This window comes from Branchiostoma belcheri, unplaced genomic scaffold, assembly GCF_001625305.1.
Source record: "Branchiostoma belcheri isolate BF01 breed outbred unplaced genomic scaffold, Haploidv18h27 scaffold116, whole genome shotgun sequence".
NCBI classification, from domain to species: Eukaryota; Metazoa; Chordata; class Leptocardii; order Amphioxiformes; family Branchiostomatidae; genus Branchiostoma; species Branchiostoma belcheri.
In genome coordinates this window covers 506,069-521,357 of record NW_017802558.1, presented here as the reverse complement: position 1 = coordinate 521,357, position 15,289 = coordinate 506,069, and the positions used below count along the sequence as shown (strand labels likewise).

At 40.0% G+C, this 15,289-nt stretch overlaps 1 protein-coding gene across 1 annotated transcript in view; it reads right to left on the bottom strand.

Moving 5' to 3' along the window:
* The window catches only part of LOC109462427 (RNA polymerase II elongation factor ELL-like), a 38,177-nt gene extending 23,534 nt beyond the window's left edge, over positions 1-14,643 (bottom strand). The window contains exons 1-4 of the mRNA XM_019758980.1: positions 14,457-14,643; positions 5,216-5,260; positions 4,411-4,529; positions 1,087-1,215 (exon numbers count right to left, since the gene is read on the bottom strand). Of these exons, the coding sequence (XP_019614539.1) occupies positions 1,087-1,215; positions 4,411-4,529; positions 5,216-5,260; positions 14,457-14,588 (425 nt within the window). The 5' untranslated portion in view covers positions 14,589-14,643. The remainder of the gene's footprint in view (positions 1-1,086; positions 1,216-4,410; positions 4,530-5,215; positions 5,261-14,456) is intronic.
* Positions 14,644-15,289: the final 646 nt, after the last annotated feature.

Genomic DNA, 15,289 nt, shown 5'->3' with positions numbered 1-15,289 from the left:
ACAAGATGCAGACCATTGTACACGTGAGCTGAATAGGACTGATATAGAATCAACCAAAAAAATTCTGTTGGTTACCACACCAACATGAAAAGGACACTTGCAACTCTTTTTGGTGCAAGTAATACGTAAGTGCATGCAGCATTACCAATGGGTTTTTAAGTGATGTCTCAAGTCTTTCAAGACATACCAGGATCTTTATTTGCTTGCAATGCCTAAAATGTGTACCCTGCGTCATTGCAAGGTCAAGGTAGCACAGACAAAACACTTGAACAAACAGTACGAGAACGCTGTCTTGGCTTCTACGATATTCAGACTAAACCATGTGAGGATCCCTGACTTATGATAAGAAGTTCAAGTTTCAAGTTCAGCCTATGCTAGTTCTCTGTTAATTCCATTGTATAAATTATAGTGCGTTTCTGTTGTTATATTTTGTAATATTTCAATGAAAGACTAGTGACTTGTCACTCATGCAAAATGAAAGGAAAGGAGTCTGGAACCAGTTTTAGCTCACTGATGTCCCACTGGTCGTAACAAAGAAGACAGATGCTATGAACAGTATTTACAGGTTCATTGTACCAGGAAAATTCCAAGCTGTTTTCGACAAGTGCAATGAACAGCTTAATGTCTTTTTGACTGCAACCCTTTCCTGTAGGGTGTATGTCGCATGAGTGACAACTCCCAACCTCTTATTCCAGAGGTAGAGTCCCTAGGAAAAAATGTTGTTTCCTTTTCCCAACTGACCCTAGAAAAACTGCTGACCCTAGCCTTCTTTTTTTGGTGGACCCCTGCAATTTTTCGAGCTGACCAACCTTTTCTAGCTCCATGAACTGACACCCGAGTGATAAAACGTTGTACAATCAGTTTTCCCACATTGACATTGAAAATATAATTGTCCTCATGCAATTTTTACTCTGTATTGTAAAATTTGTATAAGTTGGATCACTAGAGATGACCAAAGTAAAAAAAAAAAAAAGACAAAAAAACCCTACCTATTGTCCCTAATTTATTTTAGGACTGAAACAGGAAACAACATTTTTCCTAGGCCTAAACCAAACCAAACCAAACCAAACCAAACCAAAGACCTACTGGTTTTTCTTCCACTCCTCCTCGACCTGAGTGACCCGTTGTCTGGTGGTTTGGTAGACGTCATCGGTGGCGTGGACCGTCAGCTTCTGCTGGATATTGTTGACCTGCTGCAGCTGGGTGTCACCGAGACTGGGAACACAACCATGTGGAAATAGCATAAATACTAGAAAGGTAACATTTGCAAAGCAAATGCATAATGTTTACCTTCACATGTGGTCTGCACTGTTAATTCTTACTCAAACACATTCATATATATATATATGGTGACAGCAGTCTAAATCCCTCCTGCTATGAAATTGCAACATGATGTTACCCAACCCAGTTACCATGGTGACAGACGTCTGGTTCAGGTCATTGACCTTCTTGGTTTGGAGAAGAAGAAGAGGAAACAGAGCAAAAACAATATGTTTTCCTTTGGTAAACATAAATATAAATATAGGATCAAACAGTAAACATCGATGAAGGTTAGACATTTTGATTTTCAAGCATTCAATCAAAAATGCAATTTCCAACATTTTCCAATCATGTGGTTGAGAGTGGTTGTTGGTGGTCATTCGGATTTCGGATGTTTTTATATCTTTCTTTGCCCAAGGTTGTTGTGAATTTTGTCTGCCAAGGTTGACAGGTTGGTTTAAAATGTTTTTTTTTTTCTCTCACATGCCGCCAAGTTCCGGTAATTCATGGAAAAACGGGTGCTAGCTAGTCCCCTGGTCCTGACATTGTATGCCAAAGACTATTTTGGGGCCCTGTGTGTCCACCCCAGCTTGTCACTCTGCATTTTTCATCCTTGACTTCCATTTCACACGCTCACCCGCATTCCAGTCTCCAGTCATTAAACCCAGGTGTCTGAGCCTGGTTCCACCAGACTGTTTGAGCATACAATGTAGGGGGCCCCCATTGCTGTGAGTTGAACCCCCTATGCTGTGAGTTAGCTCCCTATAATACTGTCTTTCAACCAGCGTAGGGGTGTTTCTTTTCTGAAACCCTTCATGACTCTTTTGAAAATGAAAATTTCACATTAGAATGAAGCTATAACTAAGGGAAAATGTAAGTTTATAAAATCTGTCCCTCAGTAAGTAGGAAATGGTGTCTCAGGGGGTTAGAAGTATTAAAATTTTTCGGGGAGAATACTAGACACCAACACACATCCTCTGAGGTCATGTTTTTGGGACTCCGAATGTACAGCTTGTGCCACAGAAAATTGTTCTTAAAGGGTTTGAAATACTGGGTGCATATGCAGGTAAAAGTGGAGCAGTGCAGGTATTTCTGATGTCTACCTGCACTGGTCCATGTACTGGGCTTGCACACAAATGTAGATGTAGACTGTATGTGTTTTTTCATTTACTGTATTGACTCATCTGATCACGTATGAAGTGTAAAAGAAATAACGGCAGTAGTTTCTGAACACTTTTTAGTATGATCCACACTTTCTAAATTCTGAGTGGTGCAGGGAAACTTTGTCTGGTGCAGGTTATTTTCAATATTTATTGTTACCAGTGCAGGTATGAAGGAAAAACTTTTTTGAACACTGTCTTGTGTATTTGGCCCCTACGCTGTGAAAAAACTTCTGTTGGGAACCCTGCTGAGGTTGAGGCTGGTCTGGTCACCCGCACAGACACCTGCCTTCCATTACCGCTTATACACTGACCTTGCCTGACCCTGACAATGGAACCTATTAGGCTAGTCTGTGGTCAGACACTTTGGGGAGAACAGACAAACCAATGTATACAGTACATCGCCATTTTTTTGCAGTACTTTCATATTCAGGTTTTTGTGGTCACTTGTGTACCGCAAACTCATCATTTCTGTGAACAAATTATTCGCCGACTTTCTTTTTTGCTTCACCTGCCGCCACCGCAAACGTATAGTTCCGCAAACATGTGGAGTGACTCCATTTTTCTCAGACCGCAAACATAAGGTGATTTACAGTAACTCCTTCTTGCCAAATGCAGATGTTGAGTTTGTTGTTAACAGTCTACACTTGTATTTTGGTAACGTGGTAAGAATTTCTTGGTTTTCATTGGCAATATTGCATAATTCATCATGTTCCCACAGGTGCTTTGACAAGGACAGTACTGTAATTGAACTGGCTTAACAATTCCATCTCTATACTATGGGCAGGGCTCTAGTCAGCTGGAAATATTTTTCCATCAGCCAAGGTTCATAATTGAGTGCTCGCAATATAGGAGGGTCCGGGGGCAAATTTTGGATTTTAAAAATGGAATTCCCACATTTCGAGAGGCATTATCATGTGGTTGCTGGTGGTCCTTTGGATGTTTTCAATTTTTTTCCCCAAAATTTTTGTCAATTTTTTCAATTGACTCAATTTTTTTTTCCCGTCGCAAACTTCCTGCAATGGACAGAAAAACGGGCGCTGACTAGTGCCCTGGGTTTGGGTCACTTGGGGGGGTGAGGGGGGTGGGGTTGGATCTTAGCCAAGACCCCAGGGTTCTATGCCCCAAACGGATGTCCTACCTCTATCCCTCATGCTAGGAGGGAATACTGTGTGTCCAATGTTTCAGTCCAATGCTTTATGTGAAACGCACCATTAAAGAGTCTGCTACATTAATTATTAATAGGAGAGGGGTACAGCATACTGTCTGATATTCTATTCATTTACTATCCAATATTCTAGTCATTTATCTTCATACTAAGTTGAAACCACACAATCCCAATGTATAGTACCTTTCATGAAGCAAAAATTCCCAATTCTGACGGAAAATGGTTACTGGAAAGGCCTTGGGCTGATTACCAACCAGAAAATAAAGGACTCATCTTGGGGCTTGTTTCTGCAGTTTTAAAAGCCCTTGCGAGAGCAGTGAGTCATTGAAAATTTGATCTCTCTGTCCTCGCTGTGTTGGAATTAAGTTCAACGTTTTACTATAATAAGTACAGTACATGTTTGGCAAACCAAGAAAATGGTAAGCAGGGTTCTAGCTAGCACAAAGTAGCGTAGGGGCCCCCTACGCTAAAATCTTGACCCACTACGCTAAATTTCCCCCCCTACGCTAAAATTTTGACCCACTACACTAAATTTCTCCCCCTTTTCAATACAGCATAGGGGCATTGTGACTTTATTTCTTTGTTCAAGAATGCCAGATCTAATGTAAAAAAATTACCAATCAAGGATACATTGTACACACCTTAGAAATAACATTTTTTTCCCCTTTGGGTATTGCTCAAATGGCCTTTTTTAGCTCAAATTAGCACCCCATCCCCTGTCCCGGTCGCTTCTCTCCCTCGACTTGCGGCCAGTGCCACTACGCTAAAATTAAATCCTAGCTAGAACCCTGGTAAGAAATAAGACAAAGCGAGGAAGCTTACCTTCTCCGCCCCTGTTGCACACACTCTGTAACACCCTGCTGAGCAGAGGATAAGGTGAATTTAAAAGTCTTTGTTCCCTGGGGGTTCTCTTCACTTTTCCTAACAGGGACAGTAATGACCTACAAAGAAAAAATGTTCGAAAGTCATTTCATCATCATAATAAATTTCCTCACAAATGGTTAGTAGCTAAGAAAAATTCAATCTTAGGCCACACCAATTTAACAAACTGGTTCGGATTTGCCCTCTAATTTTTTTTCTGATTTGCAAAAAAGAAGAAAAGCGATTTAGGTTCTGAACCTGAAAATGCTCATGTTGGCCCAAACAGTTGAAGAATGCTCCTTGTCTTCCTAGTTGTTCCAGTTTTTTCCACCTATCAATGCATTGGTTTGCTAAAAACTTAAATATACATGTTTGAATTACAAACCAGCCTGGTATGTTGACCTCATGGCTCCTAACATGGCTTTCAGGGATAACAGGATGCCAAGGTCTGTTCTTATTTTTATTTTTTGCCCTGTCGATTCAAATTGGTGTGACCTTATGTCAGGAATAATTTTACAAACTACTGTACAAAATAATATTCACAGATCTAATAACTAGGAGAAAGAAAATTTAAAAAATTTTAGATTTTATGTAAGACGAAAAAAATATATTTTCATCCTTTCAGAGCAGATAACTAAAACAGACGGCTAAAACTAAAAAAAGTCAATCAAGAAGACGATCAGAAACATGGAAATAGCATCAGATAACTTAAGAACAAATACACTAAATTATATCTATAACAAAAAAGCTTCTTCACTATACTCACCCCTTCATTGTTTCTAAATTGAATACTTGGTTTCTGGTGAGTTCCCTGTAAAAATTGACAAAAAAGACAAACATTAGTGATTACAAATTAACATGACAATATCCTGGTGACATCTCTTTGTGAAACCAATACCACATGTATGTACCTGAGCAGTAACAGACTTTTCTGGTTTGTATCATTAGTATCAATTGAAACCCTCAGGGGAATAGCATGAAACCATACAATAAAGGGGCTCGATGGACAATAGCAACAATACTAATCAGAGGTACTAAAAATCACTTTATATTCGTGGCGGCAAAATTCTAGGGTCTGAGAAAAATCGTGGAACTATATGTTTGAGTTGGCGGCAGGGGCAGAAGAAAGAAAGTCTGCAAATCATTTGCTTGTAGTAATGATAAATTTGGGGTATAGAAGTGACTGCAAAAACAGTGAATATAAAAGTACTGCAAATATAAAGTGATTTACAGTATACTGTAATTCACTTTATGTTCACGGTAGCAAAATTTCACGGTCTGAGAAAAATGGACATGTTCACGGAACTATATGTTCACGGTGGTGACAGGTGCAGAAAAAAGAAAGTCCAGGAATTATTTGTTAACTGTAATGATAAGTTCACTGTACAGAAGCAACAGTGAAAACAGTGAACTTATCAGTACAGTGAACAAATCAGGAATTACAGTAGTACTAGGAAGTTGGTATATAACATTTGCCTCAATCAATGCTCAATATCTTTCCCAGATGTGTTGTCTTAAAAAAGTTGAACATTTGTGACGTCAATGGTAATTCATACATTTTTTTATACACCAAAATTGTGGTCGATCTGCACTACCGTTTGATGTTTATCATCATCAGATTATATCCCAAATACAATTCATGGTGAAACATTGTAATTGCACACAATCATATATCTCAACAACGTAGTCAATGGCCACAATAGGGTATTGAATGGATTTGCAAGACAACTGATAGAGCTGAACACTGCAAATCAACACTTGTCTTTAGCCAGTACCCAAACAATACTACACGCGAAGACAACAGCTGATGACACAGACAGGTGTCCAACAACTGTCATGCAAATTGGATAAGGGACAATGGTATCAGTTTACAAGTGTCTAAGACTGTCTTCACACCTAGGTCGCCAAACCACAATCCTGGTAAATCGTGTACCTCACATCTGGTCCATGTGCCACGCGTTCCTTCTAAATCGTGCCCAAGTACAAACTGGCCAAACTAGAATCCTTTATAGTTGGATCAAAAGACGTAAGGTGTCATCATCTTATCAATGTCAGAGGTCAACGACCTGCCTGCTGGTGCCCCCCTCCCAGCGTATCTCAGCCAAATGCCGACGTGGTCCCGCTAGAGGCGGTGGAGCTTGTCCTAGAATGGGCACATTGTTCGGCCACTATGGTATCACTTTTGAAGTTGCATCTGCGTACCTTTTGGTATTGTATATACGATTAAGAAATTTCACCACGTAATCCATGACCGGGTCAATCTGCAACCAGTGACGTCACATTGCGTTCAGACTCAAGTCGGAATGCGTTCAAGCTGGTTCTAAACTACTTCCAGAGGTGGTTTGGGACCAAGCCGTTTTTTTTTTAATGTGATTTGGAGTGTTCAGATAGGGCCACATGAATCCTGCTTTGGCGGAATCAGGTTCGATCCCGAGTTGTACCTGGGACATGTCTGGACATGTGCCCCGAAGTTGTGCCCTTGGAAAAGGCTTTCTTCACTCCACCCAGGTGTGAATGGGTACCTATCTTTGGTTGGGGAAAGTCGTATTGAGGTCACCTGGTGGCGCCGAATAGCAGCCGCACAGACCCTTGCGACAGTTCCACAAAAAGTGTGTGGAGCAAATATGTCATATGTATCATGTGTATTATGTGATTGTAAACCCTGCATCAATTCAGCGCTACAAAACGCTGCGATTGCACGGGTTATGTTTGATCAATAAACCATTTATTATAACAAGATAATGGTAGAGAAAACATTGGTGTAAATGCATGTTACCATTTAACGGCCATATCCTGTGGTAGCAGACAGCTGGCCCGATTTATGGCCAGAAAAAAATATTTCTAGTGACTTGGAGGCACGATTATCATGTAAATTCAAAACTGACAAAAGGGGCTTCCCTTGCTGCATTCATGCATTAAAATGAGGGTTGTCAGAGAACGTAATTCCAGGTTTACCATGCTCTTATCACGGGTCCCTCTTCTATCCATTAGGGGGGTTTAGGCCATGTTGATTTGATTATATGGATGACATCCACAAACGGATGAATTTTGTCCTTTTCCAAAAAAAGTTTGCAACCATACTGTACGTGTAAATCGTACAAAGCAGCTGTAGAATGAGAAAATACGTGCTGTAAATTACAAAAGAGATTTCGGAAAATAATACTACTAATGTCGTAGAATGGTATGCCCAAATCAATTCCAACGGGAAAGAAGAAAATGTGAAGAGATAAAAATGAACGACTTGCCTACCAATAATTTGCATATATCTTCAATATAATTTGCATTTGTTTGTACATGTATGTGATATAAACAAAAACAGCGATCGTTCCTATACTAGTCTCACTTCTACATACATGTACACTCAAGGCTACCTCACTGGTCAGGTGTCACTTTTAGTTTAACAAACTCTCATGGAATTGCACGAAGCGGAAGAAAACCATGAAAACATGTCATCCATAACAATTTTTTTGCTGTGGCCTTATCCTAATCTGCAAAGAGTTATCTACGGAGTAGTCATATACAGATATTTGAACCTCCTTGATTTTACTTAATACTAGCACTTGTATCAGTTCTATGCTGTAAGTAAGTACACTTTTGTGAGCTTGCTAAAATTTCATGAAAGAAAATCCACACCCTCCACACAGTTTTTATTGTATAACAGAAAAGAAATATTTTGCTGATCATCAAATGTCACCGTCACTAATTGAAAGGTTCCCTATCTTTGAACCTTCAGTGTTTTGGCAAACACACTCCTACTCTGTACGTCACTGCTTCCGTCAGTGGCTTATATTTACCATCGGCCGTGAAACCGATCCCATACGTCTGAGCCAACGGAAAGAATTTTTCCACAAATGATCTGACGTCATCTTGACTATTGCTTACAGAAGATAAAACTCTTTTAATCAAGTCAATATGCGAGTGGCGCTGGCAGGAAGTGTGCATTTCCTCTCTGTAACTGACGTAAAACTCTTGAGGTAATGGCCAGCATCTGTAATTCACCATTTTTTCGCAGTACTTTTATGTTCGCAGTTTTGACTTTATCAATTAATTACCGTGAACAAATAATTTGCCGACTTTCACGATAATAAATAACTCCATATTTGCCACAGTCATGTCACTATGATGGTTATACATCTACTTTGACCTTTGAAGATGGAAATATCAGCTAAAATTTTGGTCAGTAAACTCTCTCATTACATGGCAGAAGATTTTGCTTCCACTGTCTTAAATAGATGGAAGCAAAAATGTCTTTGGCAGATGTATAAAACAACTGACAGTGAGACTGCATGTTACTATCCAAGGATGACCCATTTATTACAAAAGTAGACAGGGACAGACTAACGTGTAAGGTAAGGGTAACATGAGGGCCTGCATGGGGTGTGTGCCCACAATGCTCTGCGCTAAATTTCGAGAGCCGGCTACGTATTTCGATGAATTTCCGGAGGCCGCTCTACGCTAAATATGAAAGATTCCCAATTACCCTCTACGTTGCATTAGACCTCTATATAGGAAAGTATATCAATTAATTGTGCTCTACGGAAAACACCATGCAGGCCCTCTAATATCCAAGATCTACCCCGGTTGTTTACAGACATGCACTGCAGCAGGGTTCAAACCTATGGTTCTACCATCCCAGTCAACCTTATCTGACTAACCTTTCCACCTTGGCCAAATCCCCACACAAACAAATTGATGCCAGATAACTTAGTCCTTCAGGCCTGCCAACTCTTCGCAACATCTAACCTTCCTATTAAAAGTCGTTATGGAAAACTGTTTCCAGGAGTGGATGGTATCTTCAAAAATTCTACAGTATTTAGGATTAGTGGTTTGATTTTTTTAAGGCATCCAGTGCAATTTCAGGGCAGCAAAACTGGACTTTTGAAGTCAATTTTCTGGTTACTCTTTTAATGTTGAATCAATCTTATCTCATAGCATACTGAAATGTTTGAGGCAAAAATGTGATGTTGCTGATGGAAAACGGTTGCTTGTTTTGTATTGTAGGCTGGATCTAGCTATTTATGGGTGGTACCCAAAAATTTGTTTCAGGGCTATTTCAAATGCTTCATGTATGAAATTTAATTATGACATAAAATGTGTTCAGAAATGGCAGTGAATATCAATATCACACATTATCAGGCAGATTTCCTTATCCAGAGTATTTTTTTGCTGCCAAAATTACCTTAAAACATTTGTGGAAGAACTCCATCACAGAAATTGTTGGGCCATGTTTAAGAGGAAGTTAAAAAAAAAGAACTTTGATATAATGATAATCTATCTAGTACAGTCAAACCTGTCTATAGTGGTCACTCAAGGGACTGGCCAAAATTGACCACTATGGCCAGGTGACCACTATAGAGAAATGGCGGTTAGTTGCCCCCCCCCCAAAGTGACACATGCTTTCAGTACCATTGAACAAAGATGTATTTATGTCTTTATTCTCAAACATATGAAAACATTCATTGCACAGGTAAGTCTCTTTTCAAATGTAACATTACATGTTATAATTCAATTGTTGTTCTTTTGCTTTAGTTGTGGGCTTGAAAAAAAAATTATATATCAAAACTGCATGCACTCGACATGATACTCAGTTGATCTACTGGGAATATGAAACCTTCCCACTAAAATATACAAAATCACTGGTTGCCATTTACTGTTCTTGTGTACGTGTAACATCGATGTTACCTACAGAAAACTTGAAAGCGAATCAAGCAACAAAGTTTCTGTCGACTCCAAGCCATGTTTCTTCCGACTGCAAACTCCTTTAATCTAGAATTTAATCTGAGCTCCTTCGACCGATAATTCCTTCTCACTCGCTGTCAGTTGAATCACATCCACCTTGTGGAATAAGTTCGACGTCTGTCTTTCCGCTTTTGCCATCGTTTCTCCGCAATCGCCTCGTTACTAGCACCGTAAGTCGAAAAGTGGAAGAGAATGACATCGCCATGTTTTTGTTCTTTGGTGAGTGCTTCGCATGACCGACATCGCCACAACGAATTCCAACCATGTAAACAAGATTTTTTGTACCAAGATGCTGTCCATTTAGTTAACAGCAAAATAATTGTTCATCTGTTGCCGTTTATTTTCCTTTTTTGGTCATTTTTGAACATGAAAACGTAGCGAAAACTTTCCTTTGTTTACGGCTTGGGTTTCTTCCGGCATGGGTTGTCTGCCCCTGCCATTATGCCAATGTGGTGGTCAACAAAAATAGTGCTCCTTTCAGGCTTACATATTTTGTAGAATATTCACTACAGACTTAATTTTACGATGGAAATTAGTTTTAATAATGTATTCCAAATATTTTTGTAATGTAATCACGCCATTTGATGCTATAAAATTAAATAAAAGTCGGTACATCTACCTCCAAACAAATGGAGTCTTCCGATGACCCCAATTGACCTGATTGTTTGCCGCAGCCTGCGCCATTTTGAAAAATCATGAAACGCATTTTCTCAGCCCAAATTTCTTGAATTATGCCCGTGAAAAAGGGAAGTTGGCCACATATTTATGCTTTTCAAGGAATCGAAAAATCAAATATGGATATTCGTAAGTTTTTTGTAAGGATGATTGCCGCAATCTTCGCCGAGTCCACTGAAAGCACTGCGGCACGCACGACATGGTGTTTCAGATATCAAAGACGTCAACACGAGCGACCGCAAAAATTTCGTGTCAAAATCAAGTTTTCCTTTATTTCATACACATCTGGAGTCTAATTTTAGTTCACATTTTAATAATGTAGCGGCAACAAAATTATCACAAGACTTGATTGAACGTCCTAACGGCCGTAGCCCGAGGTCGGGTGGTGTTACGTACGTGGTGCTTAGCGGGTAACGACCGGCCAGCCGTGACCGCTATCGGCGGTGTTGACAGCCGGCGGGACCGGAATGGGGTGACCGCTGACCGCGTTGAACAGTGACCGCTATATACGCGATTCTTAATGCTTACGTCAATGGGAAAAATTCAAGGGACCAGCAAAAACCGACCGCTATGGCCGGGTGACCGCAATGCCAAGGTGACCGCTAGTACAGGTTTGACTGTACTACTCAGGTTTGACCTACAATACAACACCAACAACCTCTACTCCCGGTCAAAGTCTTACCCGATAAGTGCAACAATTAAAATCGACCAAATCAACTTCCGAAGAAGCTGACTACTGGAAAAATTGGAGGACTTTGGTCTCAAAAATAAGAGCAAGTGAATACATTTGTACTTACTAACAAGTACAACTAAACATATGAATTAGTAAAAGCTTCAAGTGATATTTCTAAAACTGAGATGCAATGCCATAGAAATCAGTTTCATGGTATCTTGGAAGCAACAGAATCGTGTGTTATTAATTATAAGTTGTAGGTATGTGTCTTTTATCAATGTACATGTACTTTATCTTATGACCCATATGTAATCAGGGCCATGTTTTGTAATAACGTCAGAGAACTACTAAAAGAAACAATACACTCAGAAACCATGTGTAATACATGTATTCATCACATCACACAAATGGTACTCTCCAAGCAGAGGTTGGACTTGGATATGTCCCATGTTTTTCTGTGGTGTGGTAGAAACAGAAAAAAACAGGGCATATTAAAAAGGTCACAATCTTCCCCACCAACCTCTGCTTGGAGAGTACTTTGTTGGGACTGTAACATGTTAGCTGATTGAAGAATACTGCAATGCGCATTATCAAAGAATCAAGAATTGTAGTCTTGTCTGATCATTTGTCCAAATGCCTACAGGGCTAGGTGGCACGGAACAAAAAAATCCTTTGTCTGCTGTAATTACAAGCTATCAGTAACATAATCTTAGATCCTGCTTTGTTTAGCTTTAGTCTGCTCCAAGTGCTGCTAGGATAGGGAGTGATAATAGAAACAGTCTAACACGGCTAGGTGTCATACTATCTCTACAGACCAGCTACTCTTGCCTTCTAGGCACAGTCAAGAAGGGCAAGTTGCCACTGCATACAGATCTAACTTTAAAAATGTTGTTTCCCATTTTCCAACCAACCCTAGAAAAAACTGCTGACCCGAGCATGTGTGTGGACCCCTGCAAGGAACATAATTTTTCAAGCTGATCGACCTTTTCTAGCTCCATGATCTGACACCTGAGTGATGAAACATTGTACAATCGGCTTTCCAACATTGACGTTGAAAATATGCAAGTTTTACTTTGTTTAACTGTATTTAATAAGTTCGATTATAAGAAAGAAAAAGATAATCCCTACCTACCGACCGACCCTAATTTTTTCAGGACTGAAACAGGAAACACAACACTTTTCCCCTAGGCCTCACATGTAGACTATACAAAGTTTTACCAACTCTGTAATGTCTGCATGGGAGGATTTCTTGAGATCGGGACATGTTTATAATACACTGTGCCTACAGTCACTGTTGCAACAGGTGAGAATGGAGGTTAGGAACAGACAAGCAGCCGTTTCTATAATTGGGACAACTAACAGCTGGGTGCTGGGTCGTTGCCTCACTTATCTGCCCTGATCATTCATAATCTGTTCCTAGTGGAATAATTACACCAACATCGAATAAATTAACAACTTAGTAGGGACTTGTTAATTCTAAATGAACAGGAGGGAGGGTAGTAAGGTTATTTGTATCAGTATGGACCAGCAGAGTTTTGCATTTGTCTCTTCTTTTGGGGTTAGGAATAGGAGTGACCGAAACCAACACTGACAGGACTAATGTCTTTCTTGCTTTGAACACTGAAGCATGGTTGTCTACAATAAATAATGCAATATACTGTACTCTGACTGACTCATAGTTATGGTAATTTCGGAAACTGTTTTTGGCAAATTAGTTTTACCCATTCACTCACTATTTGGTTTGATGTTTGGATTTATGAATAGAAAATTCTTATATTCATGCTTTTATACTGTATTGAATACACCATTGTTCAATCACTCTACTAAAACCTAAACACTGTAGTCTCTGAAAATGTATGTTAATGACTGTATAAACAAAGATCACGATTCAACAGTTTCTACGTAGAAGACGTGTGTTCTATTTGGTGCAACAGTACATTGTTTTCCCTCCCTAATACCAAGGGGAACCCCCGTCCCTTGGGACCTTTATATACATGCTATATTTTCCCAGAACTAACCCTAGGTCCCTGAAGAAATTCGTGGTAAAAAAATCCCAAACGTGTCCATTTCTGAGTTGACGTCAGGAAAGCATTTGACGTAGGCTCTCGTCTGCCAGGCAGTTCTGACGGCTGGTAGTATCCGTACTGGCAGCAGCTAGAATAGAACTGGTTTCTAGGAATTGCGCAGTGGCTGAAAGGCTTTTAGGGGATCCTCTTACACACCAAGCCATAAAAGGAGGGGGATCCAATTGCCAGCACAGAAACAAATGTACGCAATATTCCGCCACTGCCTTGCCTATGGCGACTGTTATCGGCTTTACGATTCCGTTCCCCGGTCATAAAAATACCCTTTATACCTGTTGAGAAGTTATTACATTTTGTGGTTAAGTTGGGGCTATCTTATCAAGTTAATAATTCAAACATTTTTATTATCCTTTGACTCTATAGCCAAGATGGAAACCTGGATCTTGCATACTTGTCTATGGAGGATATAATATGGCGATGTGGCATATTTTTCTAACAATGACAGGATGCCTAGAGATTATAGGAATTCGTTTTAAAGATAGCAACATTTTGACGCCTGGCCTAGACAAAGATATTTTAGTCGGTCTTGTCGTTTTTACAGATAGCTAGAATACTGTGTCAGCAGGCACAGACGGGCATCTGCGCTGGAATTTCCGTCTGTCCCAGATGACTGTGGCAAGGCTGCTTGATCTTGAGCGTGAAAGGCCTGCTTCCCTCCTAGTATTTCATCAAAGTTACAGTTCGCTTGGTAAGGTAAACAGAAGCTATGTGTGTGTGAGGTCTGGGATATAGAAAACGTCGGAGCGACGCGAGAGAGGTCTGTACATATGGTACCATGCGCGGACTGGCTAGGCCTGTCTCTGACGCCCTCCTAAAACAGCGTATCGCCGCCTTACCTTTAGGGTTTGGTACTCTTCTAGTGCTCTAAGCGCTGAGTCGGTTAATCTGACGAGGACGGCTGATTTTGGAGTTTCCGTGGGTCTGGAACAGGAGAGTCCGTACTTTCCTCCCTCCTCCAGCGCCGCCATTTTGATGCTTCTGCCTACCCCGTCCCGCAGAGTTTGTCACCCAGCATGCAACAGTGTCGTATATTAGGAAACATGGTAAGGGGGGAAGGGGAAAGGGGGTTGGCGATGGGTAGCCTAGCCTGAATAAATTGCGCTCCTAGCGGGCGTACCAATGATTGACCTCTCATTTTCCTGCAAACTGAGAAAAAAAATAGTATTAAGTTCTGTTGTCGTTGCACTTACAGTATTATCTAAACGTTGAATATCACATTAATGATTAACGTTAACATGTTAACGTAATAATATGTAAGAATATTATGTAAGATTTTTTCCCCCAAAACTGTGAATATAAATAATTGAACATTTTCTCATTTTCAATAACTTTCAACATATTAGCATCGCCATTTCGCTTTTCCGACGAGAACAAGTTGCACCAAGCCCGCTGTATTTTTAGAAAACTCCTAAAAGAATGTAAACAAACAGTGGTAAACAAACCGAGGAGTTGGCAGTTTTCTAACACGTTTTTTTGCGGGGCAACGATGTTGATCTTTTACTCCCCAACTGTCATTATGAACCCTGGTAGGCTTTACATAACAGAGTGCAAGAAAATGTGTAAAACAACAATATTTAAAATAGTGAAAATCTTGCATATCATCGCTTTGACATTAGAACTTTTAATGTTATATTACAAAAAGTACTGCCACCTCCATGCCGGTGGTGGA